Here is a 26,604-nt window from a genome sequence, read left to right on the forward strand (position 1 = left end):
TCCTTGTATTAAAAAAAAACAAACAACAAACCTCACGGATTAAAAATAACATTTACAACACAATGTAAAAAAGGCACCTTATGATATTTGGTATCGACCGGTGTATCAAGTAATACATTTCCAGTTTATCTTTTGTCTCATTATTGACTAGGGCTGCCAATATTGTGTTTTATGCAACACAGAATTAAAAAATGAGAATTAGCAATAAACATGTTTATTATGACAAGACTGTATCTCCGATTCGGTCATAGAAACTGTTCATACATGCTGCCATCAGCTGGTGAAAGACGGAAAAACACGAAAAACAAACAAAAATAAGATGTGAGCGTGAGAGAAAAAACACAAAAATTCTCTTTAATTATATAAACACACGTATGACCTCGGATCAGACAAAACAACCACACAGACTTCGAGTCATGCATTATTATATAGATTTCAACTAGACTGACCTCGGATCAGACAAATTACAAAAACATGAACATACAAATGACAGATATAACGTGATATCTGCACACAATAAACAGCTGCTGTCACAATCTACACACGTCGCAACAGACAACGCTACTACGTACATTAACTTTAATATTTGGACAGCCAGTTTTTTGCATTTTCTATTTTCATATACGCCCACAGACCGACGGACTAATTTGCATACGCCATACGTAAATACGTACATAAAAAATAAATATTTTAACAAAAATAGCACAGGTCAAATATAACATCTACACATTACAGTACTTATTTCTCCTGAGTCCCATGTATTTGGATATAATTCGATTATTTTTAAAACGCAGGAAGAAGTATTTAGTTGAGATGGATAATTTTTGACATTTATGTTACAAAATTGTAAAAGGGGGAATAGATAGATAGATAAATAAGAAAGGAAATTGCATAATGCATGATTTTTTAAAAAAATAATAAAAAAAATCTAAAAGTACACATAGCACCAAACACCAAAAATGCATAAACATTTCGGGGAAAAGATCAGCAAACTGTCTCCAAGGCACTTCAGAATCATTCGAACAAAAATAACTTGATTTAGTTTCTGAAATATTGGCATGGACTTATGACCCGTAAATCTTTTTTTTTTCTTTGTAAAAGTACATGTGGGTGTAAACATTGCACTTCACAGAACGGTTAAAAAACCCTCTTGAACTCAGACACGTCCAAAACGCAGTCATAACAGAAGTGCACAAAACGCAACACAACAGAAATCAAGCATCAATACCCCCGGACTTATCATTCGGAAATCTCTACGGATGTCATCTCACCTACATTTTTGGAGCTGTGTGGAGGCCCATCAGATGCATCTCCACACGAACACACTGAGAGACAGAGACGACGCTTTAATAACAGTTCAGACAGACAGACGGACTGATGGATGGATGTCAGCTCACCTACAGTCGTTGCCTCCTACACTTATCACATATTTGTCGTCATAAGAGAAACGGATGTTGGTCACATGGGCAGAGTGGCCGAAGTATCGCTTGTGTTTGGCCTGTGAAGAAATGCAAACCGTCAATAAAAATATTAAATGCTCTAAAACAAATCATTCAAGGCTTAAGGGTTAAAAAAGGGCTAATATGTTTATTTATAAGGGTTAATAATGAAGGGTTGTTATAGTAATTAATACTAAGGTTCAATAATTAAGGGTTAATATGGTCAATAATAAAGGTTAATAATGAGGGGTTAATATGGTTAATAGTACTAAAGTTTGATATTTAAGGGTTAATATTCAAAAATAAAAGGTTAAAAAATAAAATTATAAGGGTTAATATGGTTAATAGTACTAAGGTTTGATATATTTAATTATTTAATTATAAGGGTTAATAATGAGGGGTTAATATGTTTATTTATAAGGGGGGTGTTTATTTATAAGGGAGTAATAATTTATAAAGGGTTAATTATAAGGGTTAATAAATGAGGGTTTAATATGGTTATTTTTTAATTAAATATTAAAGGGTGTTAATAATGAAGGGGTTAATATAGGTTAAGCGAGGAGGAAACCTGGGGAAAAAATTATAAAGGTTATCAAATTTAGGGTTAATAATGAGGGGTTAATATGGTTAATTATAAGGGTAAATTATAAAGGGTTAATAATGAGGGGTTAATATGTTTATTTATAAGGGTAAATTATAAAGGGTTAATTATAAGGGTTAATAATGAGGGGTTAATATGGTTAATTATAAGGGTAAATTATAAAGGGTTAATAATGAGGGGTTAATATGTTTATTTATAAGGGTAAATTATAAAGGGTTAATTATAAGGGTTAATAATGAGGGGTTAATATGGTTAATTTAAGGGTAAATTATAAAGGGTTTAATAATGAGGGGTTAATTATTTTATTTATAAGGGTAAATTAAAAAGGAGTTAATTATAAGGCTTAATAATGAGGGTGTTATAGGTTTTTAATTATAAGGGTTAATATGGTTTATTTGTATAACGGAAATTTTAGTAAAAAGGGTTAATATGGCGTCCTAATTATTAAGGGTTAATATGGTGGTTAATTATAAGGTTTCAGTAACAAAGGTTTGTTTAATATGGTTAATTAAAAGGAAAAATAATTAATATTGCGGGTTAAAATGTTTATTTACTAATAAAAGGGTAAAAATTATAAAAAAAGGGGTTAATTATAAGGGTTAATAAATGAAGTCGGTTAATGTGTATTTTATAAGGGGTTAATAGTACTAAGGTTTGATACTTCAGAGTTAATATGGTTAATAATAAGGGTTAAATAATGAAAGGGTTATTATAGTTATTAATACTAAGTTCAATAACTAAGGGGGTTTAACTATGGTCAATTATAAGGATTAGTAATAATTGAGGGTTAAATATGTTTATTTTTGTAAGGTTTAATATGTTTAATAGTACTAAGGTTGATATTTTAAGGGTAATAAAATATGGTTTAAAAAATAAGATTGCAATATAAAAGGGTTTTTTTTAATGGTTTTTAATTATAAGGATTAATACGGAGGGATTAATATGTTTTTATTTATAAATGGGTAAATTGTAACAGGTTAATATGATTAATAATAAGGGTTGTAATAATGAGGTTTATAACAGTTAATAATACTAAGGGTTCAATAATAAGGGGTTAATATGTGGTCAATTATAATAGATTAATAATGATGTTAATATGGTTAATAAAACTGAGTTTCAATCAATAAGGGGTTAATATGTTTATTTATGAAGGGAGTAAATTATAAAGGGTTAATTATAAGGGTTTAATAATGAGGTGTTAAATACATGGGTCAAATATAAGGATGAATAAATGATGGGCGATCTATATGGTTAATAAAACTAAGGTGCAATAAGGTTTGATTATAAGGATTACATAGTACAAAGGTTCGGATATTTACGGTTTTAATACTGGTTAATTATAAGGTTCAATAATAAAGGGCTTAATATGGTTAATTATAAGGATTGAATAATGAACGGGGGTTAATGTATTTAATTTTAGAAGGGTTAATTATAAAGGGTTAATATGTGTTAATTGTAAGGTTTCAATTAATATAGCGGTGATAATAGGTTCACTGAAGGGTTAATACTGTTTAATAATAAACGTTAAGCGATTTATTTGATCTCCATAATAATAAGGGTTTTAATTTAATTACTTAAACACAGGTTTAAATTATAAAGGGTTAATATTGGTAATAATAATAATAATATAAGTAAATGGTAGTTTAATTAAAAAGGGTCCATTTGGTTAATTATAATAAAGGTTAATAATAAAGATTAAAAATAAGGGTTCATATGGTTAATAATAATAATAATATATATACTATGAATAAGATATCCCGTATATATATTATATATATATATATATATATTATATATATATATCTATCTCTCTTATTCTCTCAAATTAATGTCAATTTCCAACATTTACCAATACATTACTGATCATCATAAGTCCGTAAGAATCACTGTTAACTTCTTTAATAAACCTGAGCTGAAATCATCTAACAATGATACAGCTTGTTAACTTACCTAATGTGTGTGCAATAACATTAACAAACAATTAATAAATTCTGAAACAAACTTAATTGCTCATTGTTAGTTAAAGCATTAACTAAAGCTAATTGAAATTTTATTGTAAAGAGTTACCCGACAACTAATCTTTCAAGAGTTCACATGAGTTCAGATAAATATTTATCCAGCTTTACTATCCTCAAACATACATGAATATCTCATGTAAAGTGATTTATACGTATATAGTAAATCGCTACTCTGCAGATTAACATTAAAGTGACTACGAGGAATGAAGATATTAGGTATCACAAATGTGTATGGTAAAAAATGCTATAGAAAATACATTTGACTTGACTTGGGCGCACCGTGGAGACTCAATCAGCTGACTTACAAATTTCTCGGAGCAGGGAAGTCGCGAGAGCTTCACGAGTCCAAAGTCATCTCCGGTGACCACGGTTCAGGCCCCGCCGTGAGTGAAGCAACACGGGCGCAGTTCACGTGCTGCCTTCTCTGCGTTCCGTGGCCAGATGCCCAAAACCTCGTCACACCCAGAACACTGCACAGGAGGAGGTAGCTTTACTCCAGGACCACTGTACGTCATTCGAGAGGACGTTTACTCGCACAGTATCATTGTGAACTCAAACTGGTCCGGTCTACGCCCAGGTGCTCCGGGTCAATCAGGGCTTGCTCTGTGACGAGTCTTGCCCGCTGGGGAACCTCATGAACCTACGCTTATATATACCGGTAAGAGACCTGCACACCAAAATATATACCCCCCCACACACCGTTACTCAGTGTGATTACACACAGACTCCCTTCACGACTCTTTGTTAAATCACAAACTTTTGCAAAAATCACAAACACTGAACTAAACTGTATAAGGCCACTTTCGTCTTATGTAATGCGTTTTAGAGGGGATACTTGAACTCGACAGTTTTGTAATGATGAACTTTTTAACATTTGGGCCATGAACTGAACTGTATTAACTTTATATATTGTGCTGATATATTGTTGATATTATATTTGATTTGTTTATTATTATTTTAGTTTGGTAGTGATAGATTATTTGTATGTTGTTTGGATTATATTTAATATTATGTTAGTTATTAATTTTTGTTTTGTTTATATTTTTTTATTTGGATTATTGTGTCGTTAATTAAGATTCATGATTTATATATATGTAAATAAATAAATTTATATAAAGGTGAATATATTGTATATGAAATTGTTTTTTGTAATTATAATTGTGTGGTAGCGTGTTTTTTTTGTTTAAAAATGTTTTTTTCTTGTGTATATAAGTATATGTTATCTTTTTAATTTTTGATATATATTTAATTATGAGTGATTAGTGAATGTATATTTTTATGATGATATTATTTTTTTTGGATAGAAATTGATGTTTTAGAGATGTTGTTGTAGATATAATAGATGAGGGAAGGTTTTATAGAATAGATTTATTAAGATGAATGCTGTTGAAGATGTATTTTATGTTTGATATTGGTTTGTGTTATTATTTATAATTATATGTTTTATATTTGAGAGGTGGTAGTGTTTTTATATATGTTTAGATTCTTTTATTGTGGAGAGTATTTTATTTATTAGTTTTAATAAATTTTAAGATTTAATATTGTGATGATATGGTATATTGCGTAGAATTAAATATAATATATATGATATTAATTTGTGTGTAATTATTATGTTATTGTATTATAATTTAAGTGATATTATTGTTTTAGAGTTTAGAATGTATTATGTATAATTTAATTATGAATAAGATACACACTTGTATATATTTTGCTATTATATGGTCGTGTGATATGGATGTGTGATGGTGAGTAAATTATTTTGTTTGGGATTTATATTTGTTAGATATAAATGAATTATTATGATGAATAGGGTGTTGTTGGGGATGTTATTAGCGATAATAATGATTAAATATGTTATTATTTCATTATTATATAATTGATTAATATATGTTTTGTTTAATTTCTTGTATTATTAGTGGGTGAGTGAAGAAGGGATTTTTATCGTTTAGTAGATGTATAAAGTTATTTATTATGTATTGTATTTTTATTAGGGTGCTTATATGTTATTTTTATGATTATTTATTAAATTTTATGTGTAATAATTTTTTTACTAAAATTTATAGTGGTATAATTTTTAAATAAATGTTTTTAGTTATGATATATGAAATTATATAGGAAATTGAATTTATGATTAGAAAATTAATTTATATATTATTTATTGATTATCGTTATATTTATTTTTGATATTATATTTTAAGCTGTTAAAATAGTAGAGTATTTTTCGGTGTTATTATAGGTAAATATTTTATTTGTATTATTTTTATTGTTGGAGTCTGTTGGATGTTTAAGTATAGATTAATGATTGTAGTTATATTTTTATTTGGTGATTATTATCGTTATGTTTTATATTTTTATTATGTGTAGGTGTTGTTAATTATTATTACTTATATAGAGTTTTATAGATTTTATTTACAGTAATTTTGTTGATTATAGTATAAATGTTTAATATATTTTTAAATTTATGGTGGGGTATTGGATTTATTGGATATTTATTTAGATTATTAATAGTTTTTAATGTTATTTTTATTTATGGTGTTTAAAATTGTATTCGGTGTGTAGTTTTGAATAGCTTGTAAAATATTATTTATGTTATGATTATTTTAATATTAGGAAGAAAATGTATTGTAGTTTAATTTAGTAATTTAATTTATTTAATTGGTAAATCTATATTAATTTATTTATTGTGTTAATGATTTTTTTTTGTTTTATGGGTGAATTCAATTTTTATGAACGGTTAATTTTTTTAATATAAGTATTTTATAAATATAATATGAATAGTATAGTTTTTTATAAGTTAGAGTTTAAATTGGAAATATATATAGATTTTGTTTTATAGTGATTTATTGTTTGATGCTGATTGTGTAGACGGGTGATTTAATTTATCTTATGAGATGTATTACTTCGTTATATTCTGGTGTAATTTTTATGTTAACTAAATTTTTTTATGATATTAATATATAATATATGGTATGCTTTTAAAAATAGATAGTAGTATATTAATATTTATTATATATGATTGTGTGATGATTGTTTATTTTTTTTTTTTTTGTTTGGTTTTTTGTTTTTTTTTTATTGTGTATTATAATTTTTTTTTTTTTTTTTTTTTTTTTTTTACCTTTGTTTGTTTTGTTTTATTTTTATTTTTTTTTGTATTTTTAGTTTTTATTTTTTTTTTTATTTTTTTTTTATTTTTTATTATTTTTGTTTATTTTTTTTTTTTTTTTTTTTTTTTTTTTTTTTTGTTTATTTTATTTTTTATTGTTTAAGGTTTTTTTTTTATTATTTTTGATTTTTTTTATTTTTTTTTTTTTTTTTTTTTATTTTGTTTTTGTTTTTTTTAATTTTTTTTTTTCATAATGAGGGTTAATACTGTTTCGTTATAAGGGTAAATTATAAAGGGTTAATTATAAGGCTTAATAATGAGGGGTTAATATGGTTAATTATAAGGGTTAATATGGTTATTTATAAGGGTTAGTAATAAAGGGTTAATATGGTTAATTATAAGGGTTAATATGGTGGTTAATTATAAGGTTCAGTAACAAAGTGTTAATATGGTTAATTAAAAGGATTAATAATGAGGGGTTAAAATGTTTATTTATAAGGGTAAATTATAAAGGGTTAATTATAAGGGTTAATAATGAGGGGTTAATGTGTATTTATAAGGGTTAATAGTACTAAGGTTTGATACTTCAGAGTTAATATGGTTAATAATAAGGGTTAATAATGAAGGGTTATTATAGTTATTAATACTAAGGTTCAATAATAAGGGGTTAACATGGTCAATTATAAGGATTAATAATGAGGGGTTAATATGTTTATTTATAAGGGTTAATATGGTTAATAGTACTAAGGTTTGATATTTAAGGGTTAATATGGTTAAATATAAGATTCAATAATAAAGGGTTAATATGGTTAATTATAAGGATTAATAATGAGGGGTTAATATGTTTATTTATAAGGGTAAATTGTAAAGGGTTAATATGATTAATAATAAGGGTTAATAATGAAGGGTTATTACAGTTAATAATACTAAGGTTCAATAATAAGGGGTTAATATGGTCAATTATAAGGATTAATAATGATGGTTAATATGGTTAATAAAACTGAGTTTCAATAAGGGGTTAATATGTTTATTTATAAGGGTAAATTATAAAGGGTTAATTATAAGGGTTAATAATGAGGGGTTAATATGGTCAAATATAAGGATTAATAATGATGGGTTAATATGGTTAATAAAACTAAGGTTCAATAAGGGTTGATTATAAGGATTAATAGTACAAAGGTTCGATATTTACGGGTTAATATGGTTAATTATAAGGTTCAATAATAAAGGGTTAATATGGTTAATTATAAGGATTAATAATGAGGGGTTAATGTATTTATTTAGAAGGGTTAATTATAAAGGGTTAATATGGTTAATTGTAAGGTTCAATAATATAGGGTTAATATGGTTAATGAAGGGTTAATACTGTTAATAATAAAGGTAAGGATTTAATATGGATAATAATAAGTGTTTAAATAATTAAATAAGGTTTAAATATAAAGGGTTAATATTGGTAATAATAATAATAATAATAATAATGGTTAATAAAAAGGGTCCATTTGGTTAATTATAATAAAGGTTAATAATAAAGATTAAAAATAAGGGTTCATATGGTTAATAATAATAATAATAATATATATGAATAATAATATTACCGTATATATATTATATATATATATATATATATTATATATATATATTATTCTTAATCTCAATTAATGTCAATTCCAACATTTACTAATACATTACTGAAATCATAAGTCGTATCTGTTAATATTATTTAATAAACCTGAGCTGAAATCATCTAACAATGAACAGCTGTTAACTAACTAATGTTAACTAACATTAACAACAATTAATAAATTCTGAAACAACTTTATTGCTCATTGTTAGTTAAAGCATTAACTAAAGCTAATGAAATCTTATTGTAAAGAGTTACCGAAACTTAATCTTTCAAGAGTTCACATGAGTTCAGATAAATATTATATCCAGCTTTATCCTCAAACATACAGAATACTCATGTAAAGTGATTTATACTATATAATAAATCGCTACTGACAGATTAACATTAAATGTGACTACGAGGAATGAAGATATTAAGGTATCATAAATGTGTATTGTGAAAAATGCTATAGAAAATACATTTGACTTGACTTGAGTTACGGCTGACTTACAAATTTCTCGGAGCAGGGGAAGTCGAAGAGCTTCACGAGTCCAAAGTCATCTCCGGTGACCACGTTCAGCCCGGCGTGAGAAACACAGGCGCAGTTCACGTCTGCCTTCTCTGCGTTACGTGGCCAGATGCCCAAAACCTCGTCACCCAGAACACTGCACAGGAGGAGGAGCTTTACTACAGGACGCTGACGTCATTTCTGAGGACGTTTACTGCACAGATCTGTGAACTCACCTGGTCCAGGTCGCCCAGGTGATCCGGTCAATCAGGGCTTGCTCTGTGACGATCTTCCCACTGGGGACCTCATGAACCTGACGCTTATATGAACCGGTAGAGACCTGCACACAAAATATAAACTACACCGGTCACATCAGTGTTATTACACAGACTACATTCACGCTAAATCACAACTGTTGCAAATCGCAACACTGAACTAAACTAAACTGTATAATGACACTTTTGTCTTACGTAATGCTGTTTATAGAGGGATTGAACTCGTTTTGTAATTGATGAACTTTTTAACATTGGCATTGAACTGAACTGAATTGAGCTGACTATTGTCTTCTTTACAGCTGAAATTAAATTTGTTTCATACCTTAACCATACAGCAAAAAATAGAATAAAATATTAAATACATTTAATATTATAGATAATATTATTTTTTTAATATATTTTTTGTTGTTTATAATATTTGTCGTTTCAACCTTCATATCCAAAAATAAATAAATAAATAAAATTATAGCCTAAATATATTTCATATTATTTATTTAGATAATAATGTGTGTATATATATATATATATATATATATATATATATATAATAATAATATTTATAATTTTATTTAGTTTAAACCTTCAGGTACTAAATAAATAATGATAATAATAATAATAAATATGTCCAAAATATATTTCATCTATCTATCTATCTATCTATCTATCTATCTATCTATCTATCTATCTATCTATCTATCTATCTATCTTAAAATATATAATACATTGTACACAGTGAAGCAAATATTTGAATTTAAAATATTTTTAGTTTCAACCTTCATATACTAAAATATATGTCATGTGTTTCTGGGGCAAGAAAATACAGTTTTATAAAGTTTTTCTTCGAATGTGACACGAATTAATTTTTTTCGATTGAAATATAAGGAGAGAAAAATATATTAACTTTTTTTTTTTAAATATATATGAATTATTTTTTAAATATACTAAATATCGAAAAAGTGGTCAAACATAATGGTAGTAAATATATTTAGAAATGTATATAATTTTTAAAAAATATTTGAATTTTTGCATGGGTTACAACATTAAATCTATTATTTTCCTGTTTTATAAAGATGAATCTGCTTTGAAAAAAATCTGGATTGTATAAAGCACCATATCAAAAAAGGTGAGACTTGATATGTTTTCAGGGATCAAATGAATGTGTATCTGTGCATTATTATTGATATATAGAAATGTACAGGAAATAGAAATTTGGCACAAGAATTAGTCAGGGTCTCCCATTTTAGCTACTAACATCCAAGCCAAAATTTAAAAAAAAATATACATAAATAGTTTTTGTTGACTTTAATTCCATGCAATGTGCTTTATTTGTGAAAAAATGTGCATGCACAAAAACATAAGTTCTGTGCATGAATAAATATTTTGTTGCAAAAAATAAAAAAATTGCAGTACATCTAAGTTATGAATGTATAAAAGGGTAGTATGTTATCAAAATGATCTATCTGTGATTTGGTCACTTGCTCATCATGTTTTTGTACCTCGATGTATTTGCTGTCAGCAGAGAAGTCCAGCTGGATCACAAATCCAGGAATATCTTTGCAGTAGCCGATTCGGTTGAGAGACGGGCCCAGAGTCAGATCGTAGAAATCGACCGCGCACTCCACCGAGCCGACGGCCAGCAGCCGGTTATCAGAGCTGAACCTGCGGGAGAAACACAGCTTGAGCACCTGTGCTTTCATGATCATGTGTTTTGTTGTGTATTAGCCATGCCGCGTCTCTTCTGACCGTATGTCCTGGATGGCCACGCTGCGGTCTCTCTTCTTGCCCCATACAGTCAGTGAATTCACCAGCAGCACGATGAACTCTCCGTTCTCCATCCCGATGGACACCATCTCGCCGTTCGGACTGTACGCTGTGCACTTCGCCGGATGACCCAGACTGACTTTATTCAGGAGTTTCTGGAAGACAAAAAATTATTAACCTTCTGGTGCACTTCAGCCATTTTTGTAGTATTTTTTTTTACTTCAGAAACTTGTTAAAATTTTTAAAACTTTCTACACTAACAAATAAAAAAAACAAAAACACAAAAATTCAAAAAATCCAAAAAAAAAAAACAAAAAAAAAAAAATATTCACACTTGTACTCCTTGCAGTCGAAACGGACTGCACTGGAAACGAATTTCATTTTCATTCCAACGTTTGGTATTGTGCCCAAACAAAATCTTACTAAAAGCTCTTTTTTTTTTTTTATCAACCTCAAATTTGGAACACAACCTGTTTAGATTTATGGCTTTGATTTTCACACAGATTTTCAGTAAAATAAATATTTCATATAAATATTTGAAAGAAGTATTTTTTTTGCATTTTTCATAACAATACACTTTTTTTTAATTCACTTTTTTTTAACACCAAACTTCTGTGCTCCAAAGCATTCAAGATTTATGATAGGTAAAAAATGGATTATAACTATTGCACAAGTATAATTTAGTACTATAAAATTCCCTTAAAAAAATACAAAATATTCAATAAAATCATTATATTAAATATATTAAATTATATTAAAAATAATATTAAATAAAAATCAAACTAAATATTGTACATTCATTTCATTGGAATATATATATATATATATATATATATATATAATATATATATATACATATGTTTTTTTTTTTTCAAGATTTTACATTTTTAATGTTTATGAGAAGTCTCTTCTGCTCACCAAGACTATATTTTATTTGATACAAAAATACATTAAAAACAGTAATATTATGAAATATTATTGCAATTTAAAAAGCTATTTTCTATGTGAATATATTGTAAAATATAATTTATTTCTGTGATCAAAGCTGTATTTTCAGCATCATTACTCCAGTCTTCAGTGTCACATGATCTTCAGAAATCATTCTAATATGCTGCTCAAGAAACACTTGTGATCGTCATCAATGTTCAAAACAGTTAATATTTCTGTGAAAATGGTGATACATTTAGTTTTTCAGGATTCTTTTATGTAGTTCAACAGACCAGCGTTTATTTGAAATAGAAATCTTCTGTAATATTATAAATGTATTTACTGTCACTTCTGCTCAGTTTAATGCATCCTTGATGATTAAAAGTATTAATTTCATCATCTTTTTGCCCCTAAACTTTTAAACGGTAGAGTAAACACCCCTCCTTTTACTCCACTACCCACAATCCCTCACCTTATCGGCCAGGTCCCAGATGCGGATGGTTCCATCATCGCTGGCGGAAATGAAGACGTCTTTGGAGGGGTGTGTGGCCAGACCCCAGATGGGTCCCTGTGTGTGTCCGTTTATCATAGTGTTGGAGGCGGCGTTCTTCTCTCCCACCTCGATGATCTCGCCATCCTTCGTTCCCACCAAGATCTTTCCCTGCCATCCAATGAAGAAGCATCTCACCACTGTCTAGACTTACACTTGAAATCAATGCCTGTGTCTATGTGAAGTCCACAGAGACCGAAAGCATGACTGACCTTTCCTCTGCAAACAGATCTGACCGTCTCAACAGGAAGTCCTGTCTCCAGCTGAAACGCTCTGCATCTCTTCATTTCCTGATCCCACAGTTTCACAGCGCCGCCCTCTTTAGTCCTGCACATACATAATATACACATCAGTGAGGCCATGACGGGCCATTTTTTAGTATACCTTTAAGAAAAAGTTTACCTTAATTTTTTTTTAAATCTTTAATTTCTATTTCTAATTTCACTTAATCTCTATTTCTAATACTGCAGTTATGATGCTGAAAATTCAGCTGCACATCACAGAAATAAATTACATTTTAATAGATATTCACATAGAAAACATCTATTATAAATAGAAATAATATTTTATAATTTTTACTGTATTTGTGATCTAATAAATGCAGCCTTGGTGAGCAGAAGAGACGTCTTTCAAAAACATAAAAAAAAAAAATCTTACTTTCTCCAAACTTTTGAACTTTTATTCAAGGTGTAAGAATTTTTTTCTTTATGGTCAAAACAATTTAGCTGAAAATGATTTTTAAAAACCATATGAACCCAGCATATGAACTTGTGTGTACTGTGTAGAGCTGGGTTAATTAATAAACAAACACACACATAAATGCATTAATAAATGCATACAAGCAAAAACAAATTATAAATACAAAAACATAACTATAAATAAATGCAAAAAAGCACTTAATGCACAGATAAGTGTATAAATTCGTAAATAAATGCATATAAATAACCAAATAAAAATGCAAAAGATAAATGCATACAAGCATAAATGAATGAATGAATGAATACATAAATAAATGCATACCTGCATATAAACAACTCTATAAATAAAAGCAAAAATAAACGCACTAAATGCATATTATAAATAGTAATAATATTTCATAATTTTTACTGTATTTGTGATCTAATAAATGCAGCCTTGGTGAGCAGAAGAGACATCTTTCAAAAACATTTAAAAAAAAATCTTACTTTCTCCAAACTTTTGAACTTTTATTCAAGGTGTAAGAATTTTTTTCTTTATGGTCAAAACAATTTAGCTGAAAATGATTTTTAAAACCCATATGAATCCAGCATATGAACTTGTGTGTACTGTGTAGAGCAGGACTCACGGTCTCTCTTTGCCTCCGGTCACGATGAGTCCGTCTCTGAGCGTGGTGTACATGGTGAACACTGGTCCTGTATGAGCTTTAGCCACCACACGCAGCAGGAAATGCTCCCGCCACACATACACGTCACCGTTTATGGCCCCCGTGAACGTCAGGTTATTCTGTCAGACAAAACACACCAGAGAGAAAATTACCATTTCATATGCACATACACGTATGAAACATAATATACAATAGTCATTATTTATTCATATAGTGCTTTATATTATACAGACGGTTTCAAAGCAGCTGCACATTAATAAAACAGGAAAATAACAGTGTCAATGATGTAACATTCATCAATTATAAAACTCTATTTGGGCTGCAAAAAAGATGTCATTTTTCAGCTAAATTTAGATTTATTATAGTTTCGATTCAGTTCATATTACTATATGTATTTATTATTATATATTTATATACATATATAGTTTTTTGTCAAAAGAAACATTTAAGTCAGTGTATATATACAGTATATATATAAATAATTATTATATTTTTATTATAATTATAATATAATAATAAGAAAAAAAAAATCTTTATTATAATTTTCATTATTATTATTATTTCACATATTATTCTATAAATGTATGCTGTGTAACTACCAGAATTATAGTACATTAAAATTACAACCACAAAAACACATCTTTGTTACCTGAAATAAAATAATAAAAAAAACTTTAATTTTAGCTAGTTGCCAAAATATAAATATAAAAACTCCTTCAAAATTAATTAATAAACATGAACACACAAATAAATGCATACAAGCATAAACAAATGAATAAATACAAAAACATAACTATAAATAAATGCAAAAAAGCACTAAATGCACAGACAAGTGCATAAATTCGTAAATAAATGCATATAAATAACCAAACAAATAAATGCAAAAATGCAAAAGATAAATGCATACAAGCATAAATGAATGAATGAATGAATACATAAATAAATAAATGCATACCTGCATAAAAACAACTGTATAAATAAAAGCAAAAATAAACACACTGAATGCATAAATGCACTACATTCATAGAAAAATGCACAAATAAATGCATATAACACTGTGATAATAAGCAGCAAATGTTCATCACACTACACCTGTATGGCTTGAAAAAATAGCCTGTTACTGGAAAAGTTACTCTAATTAGAAAAATAAATAAATGTAGTTGTACAATATAGTGCAAAGTAAAAAAAAATTAATTTAAAAAAAACTTTAATTTTAGCTATTTGCCAAGGCAACTTTCTCATTTTTAATTGGTTAAAATTCAAAAACTCTAAAGACATAAAAAAAAAAAACAGCATAAATGAACGACTCACGGCTCCGAAGGCTACAGAGAGCATGGTCTGCATGCGTCCGTCCTCCACCGCTCCGATCACTCCTTTCTTATAGAGCAGAGAGCCTCCCACCAGCGTCCAGAACTTGATGTGTTTGATCCCCACCGACACAAACTGAGTGTCCGAGTCCGGCCTGAACTCCACCACGAAGATCCGGTCGCTGTGACCGCCCTTACTGCAAACCCTAGAGCCTGAGGTCACATGATGAAAGCATTCACAGCATCCTGCTGCTGAATAAAGGCCAATACTTCTTTCTTTCGCATTTTAAGATGCTAATTTCGAAGAAAGTCTTTATTTGAAAGATTTCCTCAAAGTTATGAGGAAAGAAGTCTGTATTGCCAGATGTTAAATCAAAATTGCGATTAAACTCTTCTCTTTATTAAAGAATTATTGTAGCTATCTGTGTTATTTTAACATCATTAAACTATACCATTATAGTTTTTATTAATATTTAGAATTTTGGTATTTTCCTTTTTCACTGTACTTTTAGTTGAAAAATTAGTAATTTTACATTTTCTTTTTTAAATACATCTATGTAAGTTTTTTATTACTTTCAGTTTTAGATATTTTAGTGGCTTAACTAAGTTCAAATAATTGAGGATAAGAAATTTTGCCTTGGCAACTTTTTTAAAGTTTTATTTCAGTTAATGTTTTTTTTTTATTTCTAGTAACAGATGTTTGTCGCATTGTTTTAATTAGAATTGTGAGTTTTTCTAAGTTTATCATTTTTTTTGCAAGAAAAAAGTATGGATTGTGAGTTGTTAACTCACAATTGCGAGTTTCTAACTTTATTTACTTTATATAAATTTTTTTGTATTTTTATTAATATGTAGAATTTTTATATTTTCCATTTTTGATTTAATTTTCAAATTTTAGATTCTATTTCTAACATTTTTTTTTTTCCATTCTCAGCCCATTTTCACATGTATGAATGAATCTGAATTTATGCCAGTTTCAAGGACAGTTTTCTGCATCATCTGTGGATGTTTTTCTACACCAAACAGTGACAGAAGAGAGCAGATTTTGTGGAAAAAAAAATGTTTTTTACATGTTTATAACCTTGTGTTTATGTAAAGTTCTTTGACATTAAATGAAGCATTTAATCATATTGTTCAGCTCCTTTGCAGATTGTAAGCTAAATAATACATTTTTTATACTTTCTTTTGTCATTAAAACTGAAACATTTGACCACTTTTGTTATTTTGATAAGCTGATAAACATATAATTTGAAAAATAATTCTCATCTTGTGAAGGAACTGCACGCGTTGGAAAGTTTTACTGATATTTTTGAACTCGGCATCATCAAATTAGCTAATATTAGGCTTTTTAGCAAATCAGCAGAATGTTTCCCTGCTGCAGGGCTATTGTAAGCACACCCACCTTCCTGCCATCTCCACACAGTGATGGTGTGCTCCGGATCCACTCCCACAGACAGCAGCAGTTTTCCCGTGGCGCTGAAGTTGATGTATCCGATCCCTTTAGCGTGAGAACAGCGCAGCACCGACAGCGTCTGCTTGCTCATGGCGTCCCACACGTGAATGGATGGCGCCAGGCCTACAGACACACACAGACACAGACCAACATCACATTACGACCGTCAATACTCACAGCTTAAGGAAAAACAGTGCCTCCCAAACTGCTCCTTTCAGCACAAGACAAATCAAATCCATTAGTGTATTAGAAGACACTGATTATGCAAACGTTATGAGTTATTTATATTAATAAACAGTGCTGGGAAGCTACTATGAAAATGGCTTAAAGCAGTTAAGATGCATTTAGAAAAAGTAGTATATGGAGGGCCAAATTACTCAATTAAATAATTAAATAAATGTTGAAATATATAAATAACTCATTAAATACATAATGAAATATTTAAACATAAATAAATGCATAAATAAATAAATAGTTAAATACATAATGAAATATTTAAACACACAAATAAATGCAGAAATGCATAAATATTAATTTATTTAAATATTAGCTACTAAAAAGATAATAACTATGCTATTTAAAGGGGGATTATTTAACTTATTACTGAAGCAGAGCTGTATTTTTCATGAGTTTTTTTAATTATTTTTTTTGAACAGACAAATTTACACTAAATGCAACAATAAATGCACTACATGCATAAATCAATGCATGAATAAATGCATACAAGTTTAAATAAATGGATACATAAACTCATTAATAAATGCAATAAATAACTGCATAAATACATGTAAAAATAAATGCACTAAATAAATGTAAAGATGCATAAAGAAATTAATGAATAAATACAAAAACATAAGTAAATGCTTAAAAAACTACATATAAATAAAATGCAAAAACCACTAAATGCACTGAAAAATGCATATAAATGCATAAATGCATATAAATAACTGAATAAACAAATGCAAAATTGAATGCACTAAATGCATAGAGATAAATGCATGAATAAATGCATACAAGCATGAATGAATGCATACATAAAAACATAACTGCATATAAATAACTGTATAAACAAAAGCAAAAACAAACACGCTAAATGCATAGATAAATGCATAAATTAAAAAATGCACTACATTCATAGAAAAATGCATTAATAAATGCATATAACATTGTGATGAAAATCAGCAAATGTTCATCACACAACTGTATGGCTTGAAAAAATAGCCTGTTAGTGGAAAAGTTACTCTAATTAGAAAACAATAGTTGTACAATATAGTGCAGAAAAAAACAGTTAGTAGTTACTTCCCATCTCTGTTAATAAAGCGGCAGGATGAGTTTGGGATAACTATTATGAGTTCATAATGATAGTCCTCAGGGATTTAAACATGACAGAGCAAACACACGCCGCAGGCATGTCAATATTAGATATGTATTCTAGCGCTGAGGAAGGAGATGAAGCATCATGACTCTGAGATGATAGAAAATCAGGCCAATCTGCTGCATGACGCTTCATGCAAACATGAGGATGTATTCTTCAGGGCAGTGGTCTTTATCGAAACTGGGACATAAAACACGAGGGAAATGAGGGGATTGATTGATATAGAGCAAATGATTTTAATCTGAAATCTGTGGCATCCAACTTCAAGACCCTCGTGAACCACAGACAGAAGTTATTCGATCAAACGTGATATTAAAGATTGATAAAGATTCAATACATATTGAGTGATCGTATCTATGACATGCTGTTAAGAACTTTTACTTTTGGAAAAGTTTTTTAACCAGTTGTATTTTTCTGGCACAAAAACAATGAGGATTTTTAATGAATTTTTGAACAGACAAAATGCAACCATAAATGCATAACTGAATAAACACATGAATAAATGCATATCAATAACTGCAAAAATAAATGCACTAAATGCAAAGATAAATGCATGATTTAATTCATACATGAATAAATAAATAAACCAAATTAAATAATTTCAACTTTAATTTGAAAAGAAAAAAAAAAGTCTATACAGGGTTTAAAAGCATAAATGTGAAGTTTGTATATTTATTCAAGTATTTATATTAATTATTCTTTCCAAGAATGTTATTTATGCTGTAATATTTTAGTTTTTTACTCTTATCATTCTTTTTAATTTACATTTTTGCATCTTTTTGAAAGAAGTCTCTGCTTCTGCTCACCAAAGAAAATAAGGCAAAAACAGTAATATTTTTTACAATTTAAAATAATTGTTTTCTATGTGGATATATTGTAAAATGTATTTTATTCCTGTGATGCAAAGCTGTATTTTCAGCATCAATACTCCAGTCTTCAGTGTCACATGATCTTCAGAAATCAGATTTTAATCAGATTCTTTGATGGTTACTTCAACTGCATTATTTTATTTTATTTATTTATTTAACATTATTATTATGTTATATTAAAATGTTATCATATATTTATTATTTGATGATTATAATACTGCTAATTATTTATTGCAGTAACTGCATTATTTTAGTTTGTTATTATAAATATTTATTTTATGCATTATATAAAACATTTAGTTATTTAGTTTATTATTCTAGACGGATAAATCTGTGTGCATATCATATTGTGATCACCATATTAACTGGTTTAACATGCGTTTAACTGGTAAAGTGTTACAGAATAACATAAAATATCATATTAACATCACAAACGTAACACTGAATTATAATTCATGTCTATGGAATTTGTTTAACATGCACTGAACCCGGATCATTGCTTTAAAGTAGAAATGCATGTTTTAGTTCTAGGTTGGAGCCCAAAAAAATCTGTCCTGGATTTCTGGAGTCAAACACAAAAGGTCAGTGAGACAAAATGAAGTCAGATGGCAGGAGGCTCTGCGTTCCTACCTGGCAGATCAGCGAAGTCGCCTGTGTGTTGGTGTGTTGGATGAGAGCGTGAGACAGTGATGAACAAAAATGAGAGAAGCCAAAGCAGAATTATGAGAGAGATTCAAATTATTAGCAAAAATCACAAGCAGGCTTGTAATCAACACAAAACAAAACAGTGCACGCTGAAAGCAGCAACGCAAAAGCCAATGAAAATGATTCAGATGGTGAAAATTACATCGATTTGCATAAAGAAATGTGTGTAGAGATCAGTTTGCTGATTGGCACACTTACCGATCTGACCGGTGGCGATGATGTTGAGATATTTGGGATGTTGATTGACAGTCAGACAGAGGATGTCATCCGTGTGCTCCAGATAAAAGCTCTGAGTACCTGCAAATCACAACTACTACTTTAATTCTCCAATCCATGTTAAACAGCACGCATGCAGTTTTAACGAGCTCTTATTAACAGAAACACTACGCGTACTTTTAAAAAAACTGTCACACTGCGATATTATAAAATATACTTCTCTCATGCACTGATTCCAAAGTTTTGGATCAGTAAGATTTTTTAAATGTTTTTAAAAGAAGTCTCTTCTGCTCACCGAGGCTGCATTTATTTGATTAAAAATCCAGTAAAATTGGTAAAATTGTGAAATATTATTACACTTCAAAATAACTGTTTTCTACGTGATTATAATTCAAAATCTAATTTATTTCTGTGATGTGCAGCTGAATTTTCAGCATCATTACTCCGGTCTTCAGTGTCACATGATCTTCAGAAATCATTCTAATATGCTGATTTACTGCACAAGAAACATTTCTGATCATTATTATTAATGTTGAAAACAGTTGAATAGTTGAATAAAAGCAAGGATGCATTTAAAACTTTTTAAACTGTATATTTTAATTATAAATTCTATGTAAACTTCAACCTAAAAAAGTAATACTATATATATAGTATATAATATATGATCAGTAACATTAGTTTGAATGTCCGCTGAGGAAAGCCATATCTTTGTTGTACTCTTTCATCAATTTAGGGTGACTTTTGATGACAGCGCTGCTCAGTGTGTTTGTAAAACCAACTTCATTGTTTACAATAGCGTTTCAGTCTCTTTCAATATAAAAGTGTCTTGTCGCCATCTAATGGCAGAACAATGTAACTAATCACCATCACGAACACACACACCGTTTCTCAATAATAAATACTATTATTAAATACTACTATTATTTATATAAAATATTTTTTAATAAATAACAACAGCCATCATAAAAGTTTCTAGGCAATTCAGACAAAAGTACAAAGGCAGCGCTCATTTCTATAAAATACAAGGTGACGAGGCTTTGCTCTCAGCCAAAACTATTTGCTCTGGAACCAAAGTCTGCCTGTGAGATTCACCCAAAACTAATTATATCCCGTGTTTAAACACTTTCAAATAGACGTTATCTTTATTAACAAACCGCATATACGATTGGAGTGCTATTATCACTAGAATATCACACTCCTCTCAGCCAATCAGATTCGAGAACCAGAAAGAACTGTTGTAGAAATATATATATGCAATTATACTTCAGTATAATATAATAAAGTACACATTTGATTAATAATTTTTAAATATGTCATTGAACTTCATCGCTTCTTTTTTGAAACAGATGTGCAGTTCCAACTGCAGCCTGTAGAGGTCAGCAGCGCCTCATGCCTGATCTGGAATCAGATTAGTCTCAAAAGACTCGCCCACAAACTCATCCGATGAATAAAGACGAACTGTACTGTGCTGCATATTAGCCACATGTTGAGACGAGAACCAGACACCACGACAGAGGTCAGAGGTCAGCAGTGATGCTGAATCAGGACTGTACCAGCAGAGAGGTTCTGAATAACAGCAGCGGCGGCCGTGTGGAAGATGATGTCTGCTCCATCATTGAGGTAGTGAAGGTTGTTTCGACAATCAAAGCCCCTGTAGCCAAACACGTGATCCAGAGACAGTTCCTGCAGACACACACAGACATCAACACACACACTGACAATAAAGAAGACAACCCTGACTCCTCATGAGCTCATAACCCGACTGACCTCGACCACTTTCTTCTTCTTTGTGATGTTGTTCTTCACCAGCTTGTCAGGTAACGGCGCGGCGCGGCTCACTGGAGGCCTGCAGGAAACAAATGACGTTTTGACATGAATAAATACAATTTCTCCCTCAGTACATTTGTCTTTTTGCATTATAAATATCTGAACATCCAATTTAAAAAAATATATAATTAAAAAAAATTCAAAAATACCTATCAAAAAAAAATTATTTTTAGAAAAAAAACAGAACAAAAACCTGTTTCTCTCATTTACCACACAAAAAAAAAACGTTTCTCCTCTTTTTCTCTGATAAATGTATCAAAATGAAGTCAGTGAAAATGAGAATAAATATCTGTCAGCGTGGTCAGAAAAATCTAATTACTTCAAAGTGAAAAAGTTTATTTATTTATTTATACATTTTTATATTTATTTTGACCCCATTCGGCAGATATTTTTTCTTGTTTTAAGCATAAACTTTACATCAATCTAAAAAATTATACAAAACACAATAGAAGGAAAATCATTTTTTAGTTAATTTTTTTATTACCGCTCATCCACTGGGATCTCTTTAAATATGAAGGAAAAAATCATTTTTTACGTTAATTTTTTTTATTTACCGCTCTCCCTGGGAATCTCTTTCTGTTGGTGGGGTGGTTAGCACGCCCGTGTCATCTGGTCTGATACTGACAGCGTAGATCTTCGTCGTGTAATCCATGTTCTTTTCCCGAGCGACGTCACTGTCGTACCCTAAACACACGAATGTTAGTTAAATAGAATTCAAAATTTAAAATGTGAAATTAAATAATAACATTTAACATTTAAATTCAGAATTCACACTGAAATGTTAAATTAAACTTAAATGATAAATAAATGTAATCAGAAACAAAAACAGAAGCATTACCTCCATCCTCCTCAGCGTCGTCGTCTGATTCCTCGCTGTCCACGGCTTTGCTCTCGCGTGGACCAATCCCCTCTCTCGCCCAGATCATGAGGGCCGTGTCGGCTCCGCCCACCGACAGCAGCATCGCGTCGTCATTGGACCATCGAACGTTCGTCACATTGCCACTGTGAGCCACATACTTTTTAAACTTGGCAAACTGACCCTGTATAAAAAAATAAAAAAAAAGAAGCATCAATAAAATATGTTCGACTTGTTTAATGCAGAAACCTCTGGTTTTATACAAGACTGTTCAAAAGCAATAATAATATATCAATTAAAAAAAAAAAAAAATATATATATTTTAAATATATATATATATATATATATATATATATATATATTACATATATATATCTATTCTATATATAATAATTATTATCTATATATATATAATATCTATTAATCTATATATATAATTATATATATACACTAATAAACATATTGCAAATATTTTTATTATATTTAACTTTATATTATTATTTTATATTTAATATATTTTTGAATATTTTTAATATATATATATTTTAAATATATATATATATTTTGAATATTTTTATTCAGTGTGGATGCATTAATTTGATCAGAAGTGACAAATTTAGTCACTTTTATAATGTTACATAAATAAATACATATAATAAATGATAAATAATAAATGTAATAAATATAATAATAATGCTGAAAAAAATGTATCGCTGTTTCCACAAAAATATTAAGTAGTTTTCAACATAGATAATAATCGGAAATGTTTCTTGATTTCTGAAGATCATGTGACACTGAAGACTGGAGTAATGATGCTGAAAATACAGCTTTGATCACAGGAATGTAAACATTTATGTTTTAAATTGTAATCATTTTTCACTTCTTTTTCAGTATTTTTGATTAAATAAATACAGTAGAAGAGACATCTTTCAGAAACAAAAAATCCAACCCTTAATGTTTTAACGGTAGTGTATATGAATACATGATGTGATTGTGCTGCTGTCAGACCTTGCAGGGGAAGCTGAAGAGCTTGACGAAGCCGAAGTCGTCTCCGGTGGCCAGCAGCTTCCTGTCTTTGGTAAGTGAAGAGGCGGGTTGACGAAGCTGAGCGTCGGCCAGATGCCCTCGCAGGTGGGACCCAGCACTGACGTCCATGTGGCCCATTCCATCTTCTCAAACTGAACACACACAAACACACAGTCACGAGATGGGAACACTTGAGTTGGTGATATATCTGGCTGTGTGTCGTCTCGTTACCTCTGAACTGCTGATAGTTTGTCGTCTTCCACGTGGAGCTTCAAAAAATAGCTGCTCTTTGGCACCAGTGTTGACTTGAAGCAGTTTTCCTGCATTAATACACACACACACACACAAAAAAGCTTGATTATGATAATGTTATAACACTCAAGGAATAACTGCAAAAACAAAAACACACTCGAGTTTCATGTCCAGGAGGTTTTCTCCGTTCAAAACATTAGCAAAACATTTCACACAAAAAACACTCGCGGCAGAAAAACCATTATTATTTTTCTCCGTTCAAAACATTAGCAAAACATTTCCTTTCAATCGAAATGCATGTGTAGATTGATTTTAATTGTAACGCTCAACTCATCACACGCAGAGAGACATTAACTCGTATGTTATTGCTTGAATCTAAAAACGTTATATATGTACACAAAGATTACCTCGGACGCCACAGTCCAAAACAGCTATACACCCCACTCACATTCACACACGCCCACCCCCCAAAACGCTCATAAATTTACACAAATTACACAATGTGAGTCACACGACGCCACGGCGAGGTATTTTCCAGCATCTTCAAGAGGGAAAAAAAAGTTAAAAATTATATATATATATATATAATATTATATATATATATATAATATATAATATATATATATATATATATATATATGTTTTATGAAATATTTACATAATGAAATATATTTAATATTTATTTATTTATTTGATTATTATACTAAAATATATATATATGTGTGTGTGTGTGTGTGTGTGTGTGTGTGTGTGTGTGTGTGTGACCCTGGAGCACAAAACCAGTCTAAAGTGTCCCTTTTTTCGAAATTGAGATTTCTACATCATCTGAAAGCTGAATAAATAATCTGAGGGAGCAAAAAAAATCTAAATATTGAGAAAATCATCTTTAAAGTTGTCCAAATGAATTCTTAGCAATGCATATTACTAATCAAAAATTAAGTTTTGATATATTTACGATAGAAAATTTACAAAATATCTTCATGGAACATCATAATCTTTACTTGATATCCTAGATTTTTTGGCATAAAAGAAAAATCAATAATTTTGACACAATGTATTGTTGTAGACTGGTTTTGTGGTCCTAGGGTCATATATGTATATATATATATATATATATATATATATAAATGAAATACTAATATATAGTATTAATACTGATATATAAAACTATACACACACATATAAAATACTACAAATATATTTAAGAAAAATATGTTATGTTTATATATTAAATTTATTTATATATGATATAATTTATATGAATATAAATATATAAATGTAAATATTTTCAAAATATATGCTGTATGTGTTTGTCTTTATACAGTACAGGTCAAAAGTTTGGAAACATTACTATTTTTAATGTTTTTGAAAGAAGTCTCTTCTGCTCATCAAGCCTGCATTTATTTGATCAAAAATACAGAAAAAAACAGTAATATTGTGAAATATTATTACAAACTTAAAATAAATAGTTTTCTATTTGAATATACTTTAAAAAAAATAATTTATTCCTGTGATGCAAAGCTGAATTTTCAGCATCATTACTCCAGCCCTCTTCAGTGTCACATGTACACTCCAGTCTATCACATGATCATTTAGAAATCATTCTAATATTCTGATTTATTATGAGTGTTGGAAAACAGTTCTGCTGTCTAATATATTTGATGAATAAAAGGTTAAAAAGAACTGCATTTATTCAAAATAAAAAAAAAATCTAATAATTATATTTTCTTTACTATCACTTTTTATCAATTTAACACATCCTTGCTGAATAAAAGTATTGATTTTATTTTAAAAAAAAAAAAGAAAAAAAATTACTGACCCCAAATTACTGACCAGTAGTGTATATTGTTATTACAAAATATTTATATTTTAAAAACACATAGCTTCTTTTTTTTTTTTTTTTTTTTACTTTTTTTACATCAATTCAAAGTATCCTAAAAAAGTATCACGTGTCTGAAAAAATATTAAGCAGCAGAACTGTTTCCAACTTTGATAATGAATCATCATATTAGAATGATTTCTAAAGGATCATGTGGATAATGATCCTAAAAATTCAGCTTTGCATCACAGAAATAAATGATAATTTAAAGTATAATAAATTTAAAAACAATTATTTTAAATTGTAATTATATATCACAATATTACATTTTTTTTCTGTATTTTTTGATCTCAAATAAATGCAGGCTTGATGAGCAGAAGAAACTTCTTTCAAAAACATTAAAAATAGTAATGTTTCCAAACTTTTGACCTGTACTGTATATACATAATAAATATACACAGTGCACACACAAATATTATGTAAACAAAAACTTACTTTGGATGCGATTAATTGTTTGTCAGCTCTAATATATGTATATAAATATCTAAAACTGTCACTCATGCCAGACGGTTACCTTGAGAGAACCTGATGTCAGAGATGATCTCCTTCCTGTGAAAGAAAACCAACCACTCCATCCAGCCTGCATTCACCAACAACAAGCAACCTTCCGTCGTTTAGACCCACCGCTAAGGCTTTTCCGTCTGGAGAGAAGGCACAGCATCGACCACCTACAAACACACCCGGCAGCGAA

General features: G+C 29.3%; 1 protein-coding gene across 1 annotated transcript in view; it reads right to left on the reverse strand.

Annotated features, from left to right (window-relative positions):
* Positions 1–1,276: 1,276 nt before the first annotated feature.
* The window catches only part of LOC109098641 (echinoderm microtubule-associated protein-like 6), a 494,728-nt gene continuing 469,400 nt past the window's right edge, over positions 1,277–26,604 (reverse strand). The window contains 22 exon segments of the mRNA XM_042766914.1: positions 1,277–1,325; positions 1,398–1,498; positions 9,276–9,429; positions 9,509–9,612; positions 11,044–11,206; positions 11,291–11,463; positions 12,708–12,896; positions 12,998–13,112; positions 14,110–14,267; positions 15,460–15,668; positions 16,858–17,031; positions 20,056–20,154; positions 21,627–21,756; positions 21,841–21,919; positions 22,455–22,584; positions 22,739–22,940; positions 23,765–23,850; positions 23,853–23,934; positions 24,014–24,135; positions 24,474–24,575; positions 26,428–26,503; positions 26,505–26,581. Of these exon segments, the coding sequence (XP_042622848.1) occupies positions 1,301–1,325; positions 1,398–1,498; positions 9,276–9,429; positions 9,509–9,612; positions 11,044–11,206; positions 11,291–11,463; positions 12,708–12,896; positions 12,998–13,112; positions 14,110–14,267; positions 15,460–15,668; positions 16,858–17,031; positions 20,056–20,154; positions 21,627–21,756; positions 21,841–21,919; positions 22,455–22,584; positions 22,739–22,940; positions 23,765–23,850; positions 23,853–23,934; positions 24,014–24,135; positions 24,474–24,575; positions 26,428–26,503; positions 26,505–26,581 (2,750 nt within the window). The 3' untranslated portion in view covers positions 1,277–1,300.

The sequence above is a fragment of the Cyprinus carpio genome, chromosome A11 (assembly GCF_018340385.1).
Source record: "Cyprinus carpio isolate SPL01 chromosome A11, ASM1834038v1, whole genome shotgun sequence".
NCBI lineage: Eukaryota > Metazoa > Chordata > Actinopteri > Cypriniformes > Cyprinidae > Cyprinus > Cyprinus carpio.